We start from the raw sequence: 14,063 nt of genomic DNA on the forward strand, positions 1-14,063 counted from the left end.
TTGTACGTTTCTAATGAATTTATTTGTGTGAATTTATTTTTTGTCGCCTATCTTATTTAAATGCTAAGGATTTCACATCAAAACTAACACAATATGAAGCCCCAGAGGGGATAGTTACGTAGACCACAGTGCCATGAGTATGCTGATTGTATTTCTTGATATGTATTTCCTGTTCTATATCCTTGTTACACAGTGGATTTTGAGAAGACTTTGCTGCATTTTATCATCTGCTCTTTGAAAAAAGATTGTGAATTCTTGTGTGGTTCACCATACACTTGTGCCTATAGTCAGCAATAGCAGCTAAAATACAAAACCTAGTGGTCTGATCATGAGTGTACAAATCACAGTTCTTCATTTGTATTATGGACTTCCTACTCATTATTGAAAGCAGTGTCTTAATAGTGGTCTCTAAGACTTTGTACAATTTGGGTTCTAACTGTTGCAACACGCTTTCTGTCTGATTGGATGTTTTTACTGTAATGGTTCCCTGGGTCTGAAAACTGAGAGTTTGAAGGGAATCCACTGTCAGTGACAGGTCCTCGTTTCCTGACTTTCCTTACCTTGTAGAAACAGAAGACCTAAAATTTGTTAATTAGCAGGACAAGGTTAAATGGCCATGATATTAATCACATCTGGCAGATATTAATTAGCACAAAGGGAAAAGAGTTAAATATCTTTAAGGTTGTTCCTTGTTCCTTGAAGGTTGAAACCTTTTTTTTCAACTACTCTATATGAAATCATTTAGTGGCAACATAGATTACTTTGTTTGTTAATAACTGTAAATGAGCTAGCAGCCTTAAGCAGAATGTGAACGTCTCTTTGCAATCTAAATTTTAAACTAGATACATATTTAAAACAAAAATGAATTGTTTTAACTAATATTAAAAATGTCATTGTAGGAACAATCTGAAGTCAAGCCTAAAATTTTGCTTAATGTTTTTTGGGAAAAGACTGATTCATTTCCTTTGTTTGTGTCACCATTGGGTTACCTCGTCTAGTCTAGCAGAATGGATAATGTTATTTATTAATTTTTTGCTTTTTATAAATTATTTCAAAGTTGCTTAAAGCATCAAATAAAAACTCCATTACCCTATGTGTAAAAAGAAGAATGGATAAGAATGTGTTAGTTTTTATCTGATCTTCTTGACAGTGTCCCCTTAATAACACTGACAAAAATCCTGTAAAAAGTGTAATCTTTGCTTTTGGTGTTGCCGCCAACCTAGGGCAATTACAAATTATTGGTACTCCTACTGTGATACTGTGTTGTATAAAACTAAGGTACTGCAGACTACCTTCCAACTCTGAAGTATATAAAACTTGGATAAGTGATAGATATTAAAGGTGACACTGAGTGCCTGGCACACTTGTTGACTGGGAACACACAGTACTTTGCAGAATGAGGCCCTAAACTTTTCAACAGAGTACTATAAGGACTAAAATATTTATGTGATAAACCAATAGAAACATATTTCTGTGTTAATTCGCTGTGCCTACATATTCCCCAGAATTTGTGATTTATCCTTAAGCATTTCTAAATGAATAAATTTTTCACAATATAAGGTAAAAGAGCAGGCATATTTTTCTCCATGTTGTTCTCCGCATACGCTAAAGTCTGTTACTTAGTATGGTCAATACATTACAAAACAAAATATAGTAATGAAATCTAAAACTATGCATCAACACATACCGTATGTTCAGCTTCATGATAGTCAGCTGTTACTTAAACTTGTAATGATTTTCCATGTCATTTTACATCAGATTTTTGTAAGAAAAAAGGAAAGATGGCTAGTAAGTGAATTGATTTTGGGTCATTGCAGTGGTGAAAACAACTTATTTGCATGATGTTTATTTGCTGTGACTTGTCCATTCCTCCCTTTTCCAAAATCATCTTTATTTTCTTTTTTTTTTTGTTTGTATGCTTTTGCTTTACATATTACTTTGAACAATATTTGTCTATACTGATGGAAAAGGTTTCATAAAATTAATGTTTAAAGTATTTTAGCAGTATTGAATTAAAATGTGAATTTGTTATTTAAGTGCTTTATATTGTAGCATGTCTAGTCAAGTCACTTTTACTATAGCTGAAATTAACCTTTATTTGGAGAACCTTTTTTGGTTGCTTTGTAGGTGAAAATGGATAGCACACCTCAGGATTGTGCTGATTATCATTTCGCTGTTTGCCAGTAGTCTTTTAAATATGTATGTATATAAAATTAGGTTAAAATCAAGAAGGATATTTCTTTTAAATAAGAGAAGTAAGGCATATAAATGACCAGGAAGAATGTCATGAGAATATAGCTGCTGTTTTTAGCTGGCAGCTGCTAATCTCTTCAGGATTATAAATCTCAGTAACTTTAGATGGTTGAACATGAAGTTTAGCAGGACTTTGGGAATGGTTTGTTTTGGTGAGGTGGGATGGATAAAGGAGTGACAGGGAGTTGTGGAGGAGGTCTCAGATGTGGATGTGTTTGTTCAGGAAGCCAAATCCATGAACGCTGCCTTTTGCCTCAAGACTGGAATTGATGATTAATCCCAGAGAAAGAAATCATGTGCCACAATGGGTTGTAGAGATAATCATTCTCTGACGGATTTTCCTCCTACGGCTCCTTCCTTAAATGAAGGAATGATTATAGCAATTCTCTTTATAAAGGAGCTAAAATTTAAAATGGAGTAGTGTTAATAAGTACAGTATTTCTGGGAGCAAAGAGTAGCCTTAGAAATGTAAGGAGGCTTTCCCGAATCTGCTCAGTGCTTTCTCTCCCAGAATACTCTATAGAGCTGTCATCTTCTGTGGCAGCTCTTCCATAGTTTCTAAGAGCAAATTTAACGTTCGCTTTTTTGAATCATCATGTACTCAGGTGTAACTGTTAAAGTGAAAAGTTACCAGAAGTCCTAACAGTTTAAAATGTTTAGCAAAATATTGTCCACTTCTAAAAAAAAGAAATAAAAAAAAATTCTGATTTTTCTTTTCTATGGTAAAAACATACATAACAACTTAAACTACTCAACTAAAACATTATCTTATAGCAAGTAGCATAATAATAAGTGAAACTAGACATCAGGTAAGATCAGCATACTTGTTATTTTCAACTTTTTGCTAAATTAACTTTTTAGAACTGCAACAGCAACTAACAAGTTACTACTTTAAAATGAATTACCTGGAAGCAGAATGCACATGTACAACATGTACACTGCAGCCTTTGCAATATAACGTACAATCCTTAGTCATGATAGGCTCATAAGTCATTATATCTGAATGACAGAAAGGATGAGTTCAGTAACTTGTGCAATTCTGAATTTCTGTAATAACTAGGCAAAATCCACCTGCTGTAGGAAACCTACGTATCTTGTATCCATAGAGTTACCTTCAGCAGCATAATACATCTTGATTTGTTCCCAGTGACAGACGATCCTGTAACCCACCTCCAGATTTCTTCCCAAATATCTTTTTGCACAAACATGCAGTTTTGATTGCAGTAGACAGTAGACAGTAATTGGGGTTCTTGCTGGAAGATAGTAGTTTATAACAATTTGCAGCAGTGGGCTACTAACATATCCATAAGGGAATATATTTAAGGGCATAAATGTCAGAAGGGTGACTAAATGATTTATGAAAATGAATTTTCAGACGTTGGACTGGCTGCATTAAAAGCCTTAAGAACTTGTTCAAGGTGCTGTGCTTCCTAGCACGGGTTACAGAATCAGGCCCTAACAGCAAATGTAGGTTTCTATATTAAACCTTCTTTATGAATAGAATCAGAATCACAGAATTGTAAGGGTTGGAAGGGACCTCAAGAGGTCATCAGGTCTGAAATAGAAGATTAAGTCAGTTCTGCAATATTTTATTGCACAGTTTTACTTTAATAATAATTGTGCATTCATAAACAGGGATGACCCTTAAATATTTTTTACCAGTTACCTAGGTAGGACTATCACAAAGTCATTAATGCTAAGGAGGTTTCAATTGGCTTGGTCCTGTAGAAATCTGGTTAAAGGGATTTTGTTGTGCTTGTTAGGTTATATATGTTAGAATTTTTCAGCCTTGCTGGTGAGTCCCAGACAACAGTTTTGGATGATGGCTTGCTTGCCAAAGTCGTGCTTATCCGATGGTGCGTTATGCATGTGTAGTGCGCGCGTGTGTCTGTGTGTGTGTCTGTACATGTATATATATAACGTGTATATATATACACACATGCACACATGCACATATATGTTGCTTTTCCTTCAGTAGGCAATATTGTTTGTTTTGTTTTGTTTTCTCATTAGATCACAGGTTTTGTTTAACTAATTTCTGTTTATGCAAAACTAAACAGAAGTATACAAATATTTGACATTTCATGTGTAATCACAAACGTTTGCACCCTGCCTGCTCTGTTCAGGGCTATTTTAGTGATGCCTGGAATACGTTTGACTCCCTCATCGTTATTGGCAGCATAGTAGACGTCGTTCTCAGTGAAGCTGATGTGAGTATACCCCAGCTTACTTTCCCCAGTCCCTACTTCTCTTTCTCTGTCTCCCCACTATTTCCATCATCTGGACAAGTCACAGATTTTGATCTGATGTTTCTAAAGTTTGAGTACAGACCAGTCATAGGTCAATTATGTTGATATGGGAAATAAATAGCCTTTTTTTTTCTACCAATTTTTTTAGCTAAGAAAAGGGAAAGATTGTATAGTGGTACATCAGAGAAGCCTAGAGTGTTTCTGTGTTATAACACTGTCCTTTTCTTCTCTTTTTCTGTTTGTGTTTTTCTCTTGCTCTCTTTCTGCTGAATGCTTGTCCTAACAGCACTATTTCACTGATGCATGGAACACTTTTGATGCCTTAATTGTTGTTGGTAGCGTCGTTGATATTGCTATAACAGAAGTTAATGTAAGTAGCAACTGTTCATGCACTAAAAAGTAATTGCTGTCATCAAGAAATACAGAAAATGTAAACTTTATACCCCCAAATTCTCTTTTTTAACAAAAGTATGCTTTATCCTGAAATTGAAGACCAAAATATTGACATAGATGTTCATACAAGCTGTTATTATAGAACTATAAACCCGTAAAACTGCACGTGCACACAGTATAGTGAAACAATGGAATTATATCTTTCTATTTATATTCAGAAAATATTTTAAACATTTTATATATAAAAAAGAAATGAAGCCTCAATTGCTATTTTATCTGAAGCCCAATGATTTTTGTATGTAGCTTGACTCAGATAATTTAAGCATCTTTAAGTTGCTTTAATGGCTTAGCTTAACAACAATTTTTTATTTTTATTTTTCCCGTGGGAGGTATGTTTTATAAAGTGGTTTTGGCATCTAGGTCTCATGAGGTAGTGGAAGAAAGGTACACAGAGAAAATAAGAACTTCCATGCCATGGAAAATGTTTATTCCCCTCTCCCCCTTTTTTTTTTCCTTTTCCAGTACTGCAGTAAATGTTTTGAAATTCAATTTACTCTTAAAATTATTTGAAGACTCCATCTTTTCACCAAAATTTTGATTAATGGCCACTACATGTATAGGTATTTGGACAACAAAAAGATACGGAAATTGTGATTTTTTTTCTTATTTTCTATATGACTTGCTGGTTTTAACAAGGAAAGCTGTATGACAAAAAAGATAAATGAAAGATAAGAAAACACAGAACAGCTCTGGAGTAAATGCTGTCCATACTTACATGTTTCTTTAGTCAAAATGAAATTTCAGTGGAAAATGCCTGTTCTCTTTAGTGCTTGTTAAGAGCTCAAAAAGGGAGACTGAAGATAGTGAGACTTGTATCCAACTCAGCAAGCAAAAATGCTCAATGAGTGCACAGACTCAGCACGTGTAGTTAGCATATTACACCTGCTGGAGATCCTGCCTGCTTGGCAAGCTGAGAACAAAATTATCCACAAATATCCATGAAGATGCAGGTCCCCAACGTTCACAGCTATCAAAGAACAGATTAATCAGAGAAAGATGTAGATATAAGTGGTTTCTTGGTATTATCTTAATTGAAGATTGCATATTTCTGTGCATCAGTCCCACTTTATGAGCTGGCTAAAAACATTCCTTTTCTCATATAATTGATTTAGTAAGCTACTTGCTAGATACCTTTCTTTTTTTTCTTTGATTCTTTTTTTTTTCTCTGTTAGATTTTATTACTTACCCAAATGCTCTCTTTTCAGTAGGGATAGTTATTATGCAACATCTTTGAAAAAACTTTAAATTTTCAGTAAATACTCTTAAGTGGTGAATATAATTGCAATATCTCTAGCTTATATTTGGGAGAAGCAAGGCAGAAAAGTTGTGATATACCCAAAGTCTTAGTGGGGGCCAGTGTACAGTGGCTCTTAAGCCCTATGCATTGCATACAGTTACCAAATCAAAAAAAGAGTCTGCTAAGAGTGTTCACAGTTTGGTTCTAGATACATTTTTATCAAAAGAAAGTAGAGAGCAAACCCCTAACACTATATAGCACTTCTGTAAAGCCCAGATTTTAACTTAACTAAAAAGCATTCAAAGAATAAATATATGCTGTATGTTTTGTTTGTTTGTTTGTTTTTTAAAGTTGGCTATCCTTTCTGTGGCTATCACTGCCATTTAATTGAAACAGTTTCTCAGAGAAAAGACATATTAAAATATATTTTTCAAAGTGGTTCATGCCAGGAACCAGATTCTTAGGATCACACTGTTCCAGTGAATAGCAGAAATGATACCCTGATCTTCAGTTAGACAGTAACTTAATTTTGGAACTGTGAATACCAGAGTAAAAAGGTTGCTGAGGAACATGGAGTAGAAACTGTGTTTGAAAAGGCTGTAATCTGTTCCAGGCATTCAAGGATGAGGAGAAAACAAAACAAAATGAAACTAAAATGCTTTGTTCAGATCAGTGATCTGTAAACCACCCGACCAGGAGCATGGATTTCTTGGGCTGGTCTAGACTGAGGTTTTGTTTCGATGGTTTGTTTTGGTTCCTTTGGTTTGATGAAGATTACTTTTGGCATCCCTGTGAGTTTACACAGCCTTCACCCACAGCCCTTCTTCCTACTGATAGCTCTGCGAGCTCTGCTTCCACAAGTGACCAGGGGCTTCACAGTTGCCTGGATCAGGTGCTGAGCACAGGCTACTGGCAAAAGTGTGGGCCTTGGTGAGGCAGAAGTGAGTAGACAAGAAAGGATATGGCTGCTTGCCAAAGGAGACAGTTCTCATACTGTGCCCATACAGGTCTCCCTTCAGTTCATATTAGCTTTGGCCTCGATAACATCAATTAACTGCAATAGCTGCTGCTGAGAAACAGTGATGTGCATAGTTTTTAAACTTCTTAGGTTCTAGTCTATTTGGTAAGCATAATAATACATATTATAAATACTTTTCACACAAATATAGAAAACAAATGTATTCTTTTATTTATTTATTTTTAAGATGGCAGAATGCCTTCAAGTGCACACGCAGTTTATTATCTCACTAAGGACTTCAAATTCCTTTATACAGCTGCAAATTCCACATACAGCCAGCTCAAAGAATAATCACAATCAAAATAATTTTAAGCCTGATTCACCTTAAATTTTATTTACTGATTTTATGTTAAGTTGATCAAGAGTCTCATGACTGACTGCATCACTGGAAAGAAAATGAAGGAGTGGTACTCCTACTCATTAAGAACTGCTGTCCCTAATGTCCTTACTTGTGAAGACATTGAAAAATAGCTCAAAATGTACCTTTGCAATTATAGATGTCCCTGCATTTATTGCTGTATGGACAGTGTTAATTTGACAGCATTACTTGTAACTGATCACTGCTGAGCTTTCAGCTGTGATGAACACGGACATTTTAGTGATTCACTCTGTTGCCTTGAAACTACTCTGGAGATCAAGTAGTGATCTTCAGCTACAGTACACCCCACAGTCAAGAATTAGCACTGCATTTCTTACTTTTTCATACTATACTCACCAGACAAAAGGCTTACCTTTGATGTCTTTGAGCACTGCACAGCAGACTGTTTGTGTACTAAGTATTGTCTGTTTCTGGTCTTTTTTCACTTTTTTTTTTGTGCTTTGTTTGTGCAAGTGATGAATGTGTTTCAGTTTCAATATAATTCTGGGCTTGATTTCCCATTTTCAGCATGAAACAGTGTATACTGCAGTGTCCAGGGAACTTTCTTTAATGACTTTTATTGTTTTGATTCTATTGAATTATTCCTACTTCATTAGTTTTGTGTCAGTTTGTGTAATACAAATTTAGTGTTTTAGAATCTCTTTCTCAATATTTTCTTCAGCATTTGGAAATATACTATTCCATCCGTACTTTTATCTAACAATGACAGTGATCCTGGGAAATCCACAGCTCTGCTAAGATGCTAACAAGGCTTTGTTTTCAATGGGATTTCAGGCACCATTGAAATGGCACCTGTAAAAATTCCCAGTAGAGAAACTACTTAAACCGAGGAAGCTCAGCCTTGTTTGAGGGCTGGTCTGAAACAGTGTAATCTGCTAGCACTGATGTAAACCTGGATCTTGTTGCTGTTGTAATTGATCAAGTTGCAGCCCTCTTAGTTGGTTGGTATAAATGAAGATTTAAAAAGATGTGAATACCTAAAATAACGTACAGAGACTTGAGATTAATTAAACATTCTTATTGATTTGCGTACATAATTGCCTCATGCGGTGGGAACAACTTGACCTCATTGTGACATTTTAGCTGTATACGTTCAGACTAATTCCAAAGGCCAGCAATTTTAACAATATTGCATCTGACCCAGTTTTTTTCAAGTGAGTGGGTTAGACTTTCTAGTTACATATCTCCTTGATTTCAGTATTAGGTTTTGGAAATTGTGTTCTTTTTATTTTGCTGTTCCTTTTCTTATTTTTTTGAAATTTTATGATAATGTGTATGGTGCCCTGAGGCTGATTCTTCTGATCCAGTAACCTCTCATTTACATGCTATCCAGGAAATTACTGTGCTTTGAATATCTCAGTGCCCATGGAAATCAGTGTATTTAAGGTGTTCAGCAATTTACAGGACTGCTTAGCATCCTCAAGGACTGGATCAGTGACCGGCTCCAGAAATGAACCACCTCAGAGCAACATATATTTTGGCAACACACTATTTTCTATGATTTTTTTTTCACTTTGTCATTTAATATCCTTTCCTTTAACCAGTTCTCTTTATGAGCCTAATTGGTTTTCATGTTCATTTTATTTTTAGAAATTTTTAGAGGCAAGTATATATAAGTAAATATATATATGGAATAGAAATACAAAATTTAAAAGCACTACTAAAATCTATATAATTACTTTGGCTTTTTTGTAACCTTTTGTTTTTAAAAAATTTCACATGACACACAAGATCTTGTGTGGTCATAAAAATGGTTCCTTTTAACTTAAAAAAAGAAAAAACAAAACAAAAAAAAACAGGGTGGTGGTTGTGAGACTCAATATGTGGTCAGCCCATTCTGGGAGACGAACATCCTTAACTTAAGGCAATGAGAGAGAAATAAGTGGAAATAAATTCCGAGTAAATGAATAAGCTCTTAAATGGAAATAATAGGCATGGTTCAACCTGGTCTGACTGTACAAAAATTATCTTCATATTTGATGGTTCAGAAACCATTTGGATGACCAGCACTGGATGACTTAAAGGCATGATCACACTGATATACAGTAGTAGATTCAGAGGTTTTGATTCACATTTTTTTTTTTTACATTTCTTTCACCATTCATGTGCTGCCAAAATGTCAAGAAAATGATGGAGAGTTCACTTTCCTTTTCATTTGTGAAAATGTCTTATGCAGCTCCTGTGAACCTAATCTTATGCTTCAAGTTCAGTAAGATTCAGGTTCTTTGCTGAAGCAGGACTTCAAAGAAGAGCATTGATATCTTCCTCCTGAGCTCCTCAGAAAGATCTATTCATATGGAGCTCAACACTGTAAACGTGTGAGACTTACTCAATGCTTACACTACCGTAACAGCTAACAGTGGTTAGTAGCAACAAGATCGACCAAAAAATGTCTCTTGCAAAACCAGAATCAGATATTCTGTCATTTGGCAGGAAGGAGCCAAATTGTCACCATTTCAGCACTATGCAGTGTGTAACACTGACTTGAGGACAGTGGGAGACTTTTTGTTTGCTAGGCTGCTTGTGGAGTGTCTGCTGGGACGGCTGGGGCTCGCTCTTGCATAACTCACATCCACCTCCTGTAAGAGATTCTGGATTCCGGTTTTGGAATTGCTTCCATGAAGATGTTAATACTGACAATTTAGTTATTGTACAACTGAATATTTTTTGGACTGTTATGAGAACAGTATCCCATGTCATCAACAGATGTTACGAATTTAGAGTATTAAATACTCTAGGAAACGAGGAAAATATGCTTCTTAATCTACTATCTTGGGGTTCTTCACATTGACTCAAAGTTTTTACTGCATATGGGCATTTGATTCATGTCCAACATGAATACAGAGAGTGATAAGAATTACTACTAATTACTTAGTAGCAAATTTGAATCCCAGTAATTATTCTCTGAAGGAATCGTGTACATACGTAGGTGCACATACACTACATGTTTCTGAAGATATTTTGGCAACCTGAATGCTTTCCTGTGTATGTTACTGTCATTGTATGTATTTGTCATTTGCATATTTCCTGCTATATTTGCAATCGTGATTCCATCATCATTATGTGTTAATTTGCTTTGCATACTGTAGTACACTTTGGCACAAAATATAACAAGAAATATTTGATCAGAACTGCCTACTAACATCCACAGTTTTGCACCATGTTTTTTTTTAAACTATTATTTTATTTTTTCCTTAAACACAGCACTATGGTTTGCTTCCAATGCATGATGCAATCAGTTTCACACTGATCACAGTTTTGACATTGAAGCTTTTCCAAAGTTAGGATGTTTATTTGGAGCTTTAGTTGCAATATGAAGAGATGGAAAGAGGAGTTACAGTTTAGGAAACGTGCTAAATTTTTTGTAAGCAGCAATAAATACCAGCAGGTTGCAAATATTTTAATTAGTGAATCAGAAATTTTGGCTGATCATTGGTTAATCTTTTTTTGAGGGTTAGGATTATTTTGGGAAGAAAACTGCTGTATTAAGCTGTGATTAAGAAAAATAAATATATATTACTGATTTAGAGTCTATTTGAAGTATTTAAGAAGTGGCTTAAATTTACAGAGAGATGAGGTGCTTTGCTGAACTAGGCTCTCAGTGTAGCTGGCACATGGCTGACAGAAAGGAGAATAATTAAGCCAGTCTCTGTCCTCATTTACCTCATCGCAGTGCATCTGTTGGGCAAGGGGTGAAAGCAGAAGGTGCTCATATAAAAATAAATATTCTAGCTCTGCTCTAACCTCGTGCCCATTACCAGACTTCTAGCAGTGATGCCAGAAGCACAGCTGCCATCTTCAAAATCATGTAGTCCCACGGGGGACCAAAAATATGAGAATGGCCAGCCAGTGCCCATGTCTGGGGCACGGGTAGTATTGGAATCATTGCTGGAAGGTGAGGGGAGAGCAGTTTGTAGGCACAGCCTGGCCACAAAAAATACTTGGACTTGCAGTCCTGTCAGCAACTGTTCTCCAAAGACACTCTGCTCAACCTGCCCCATCTCGATTCTATTCAATACTTTTCCTACATAATGTGCCACCTACTTGTGTGTGTACATGTTAAGCAATATTACTGATGTTGTAAATAAGTTTGTGTTTGGATAGTATGTTTTTTTCCTTATCTGGAGGAAGCAGATGTTCACTGTTATTGTCAATCTCTCTGTTACTGAAAACTGTGTCAAAAACTTAGTTTCCCAAATGTTATTATTACTGGTGCTGGCTCGACATAAACAAATGTTAATTTATCTCTTAGATTAGCATTTCCTTTGTAAATAAGTATGAATATTGCTTCTGGTCTGTCAGTATACAAAATTAATTGGAATTATTATTCATAGTGTGAACTGAGCTGATGTATTATCAGAGGGAAGTGCCAGAGAGGGTAAAAAATTAGATACACTCACTTTAAAATGTCAGTACCCAAAAGAGTTGGCCAATGATGGGCAGAAGTTTAATGTTTTCATCTCCAGTGGAAAATACTCCTCAGGTACCAGGTGTTTGTTTGCATTCTTTGTTTCTAACATCTGTCCCCATCTCAGCACCCCGGTGTTTTTGCACAATTTCTCTTTTGTGAGCAGGGCATTTTCCTGGCCTGCTCTTACTGCTTGCATTTGACATCCTACCACTGCCCAACAGCAGCTGATCAGCCATCACATCAAAAAAAAAAAAAAAAAAAGGCTTTTACACTCATCACTCCTTAGCACTTGCAGTAGGAAGTAGAACTGTTCACATGCAGTTTTGGTAATCTGATCTCTGTCTACAGTGTAAAAACTGGGAATTAAGCATTTATTAAAATCATAATATGCAGGAAAAGTTGTATTTTTTTAACCTATTCTTCCTTTTATGAGTTTTTTAATAACCAAATCCAGTGATCTTAATGCATGCGCTTTCTTCATTTTTTTTTTTCATTTGGAACAAAATTAAAAATCTGTAGAACTAAAGTATGCTTATTCTGATATTATATATTCCATTATACATTGTTATCCTAATACCATTCCTAGATTATTGGGGCCCAATCGTTCTCCTAGTGGGGAAAGATCCCAAATGCAAAATCCAGCATTTTATTTCATTCTTTTAGTGCCAGCTTGTGAAGATGTTGTAATTTAATATGTTCTCTTTCTGTCAAATACTTCATTTAATTTTTGATAACACAAAATATTGAATGCTAATTAATTTGATTAATGATTAGGACTATCTGTCTCAGCATGCCAGTTATCAGAGATTAATATGAAATTTCAGGCCTCGTCTGCAGAAGTTGTAATGAAACCTGTTTCCTTTAAAAGTTTCAGATAAAGAGGAATTATTTCTGTACCGAAAAATCAGTAACAATGTGGGTCTGTGTGCACTAGTACAGGTTTATTGCTGATGTAGTTAGACAGCCTTGTAAGATTGTTTAAGCATTGTGTGGTGTTTTGACGTTTATGATGTTTGTGATATTTTGGCATCTATGATGTTTGTGATTATGGATTTCTCCTTAATCAATATTTTGGTGATTTTATTTCAAATTGTTGAAATATGCAGGGCACTTCTAATGCAGCAACTCTCTTTTATTGACAGCATTTTATTTGTGTGTGTTTTATACAAGTGCTTACAAAGCTTAGACATGATAGCTGATTTTACAAACTTACTAAAGTCTGCTTACTAAAGTCTGATGATGAGATCTGGGTTTTTGTTAACATTAATGCCTTGCTTTAGTAATAACCCCTAAAACAGTTTTAGAACTGTTTCAGAAAATACTGAAATCCTAGCAGGGCAGTAATGCACATATAGATATTGCATATAGTTGAACAAATGGTTATTTTTACCTCATTTTTTTAGCCACTTTTGATACCTTCATTATATATGTTTTGAAAAAAAGTAACAAATAAAACAATTAGTCTTTTAATAAATACTGTTAATGATCTGGATTCAAGAAAGTGCTACCTATTCTTTTGTTGTTATTATTATTTTACCATAGTATATTTGTATGATATACTGCTAGTATTTTCAAAAGACTCATCTGCTCTCTGTTCCCTTCTTTCCCTCTGGGTCTTATCCTAGGTAACAGCAAGTCTTGAGATTTTACTCAGTCTCAAAGCAAAGTGTGGCACTGAGAGTGTGCCCGATGCATCCTCAGTGTGTTGGAAGCAGCACTGGGGAGGCATCACGGTTACTGCCACTGTATGTGACCCTAATTGTTGAGAAGTGCCACTTGAAAAAGGTGTACATTTTAGACAAGAGAGTAAGAGCCATCACTTGGATCTAACCTCCCAAATTCCATTTTTGCTAGTCCTATAAAGTTTTTAAAGAGTTTTCCATCCAGTTTTGAAGAAGCTGCAGTGAATCTGTCCGTGCACAAGCAAGCATGAACATGTGGTCCTGTAAGCTTTGCTAGCTGCTTTGCCTAAGTGTCTGGCCATTTAGGATATTGGGACAGTTTCTCCAAAGACAGACAAACAGAGATTTTAAAAAGAGAAGTGAGTTTCTTCCTCACAGGAC

The 14,063-nt window shown here is 35.4% G+C and overlaps 1 protein-coding gene across 1 annotated transcript in view; it reads left to right on the forward strand.

The window, feature by feature from the left end:
• The window catches only part of CACNA1D (calcium voltage-gated channel subunit alpha1 D), a 184,012-nt gene that overhangs the window by 133,704 nt on the left and 36,245 nt on the right, over positions 1–14,063 (forward strand). Inside the window, exons 31-32 of the mRNA XM_035558258.1 lie at positions 1,759–1,788; positions 4,380–4,463. Of these exons, the coding sequence (XP_035414151.1) occupies positions 1,759–1,788; positions 4,380–4,463 (114 nt within the window). The remainder of the gene's footprint in view (positions 1–1,758; positions 1,789–4,379; positions 4,464–14,063) is intronic.

The sequence above is a fragment of the Cygnus atratus genome, chromosome 10 (genome assembly GCF_013377495.2).
Source record: "Cygnus atratus isolate AKBS03 ecotype Queensland, Australia chromosome 10, CAtr_DNAZoo_HiC_assembly, whole genome shotgun sequence".
Lineage (NCBI taxonomy): Eukaryota > Metazoa > Chordata > Aves > Anseriformes > Anatidae > Cygnus > Cygnus atratus.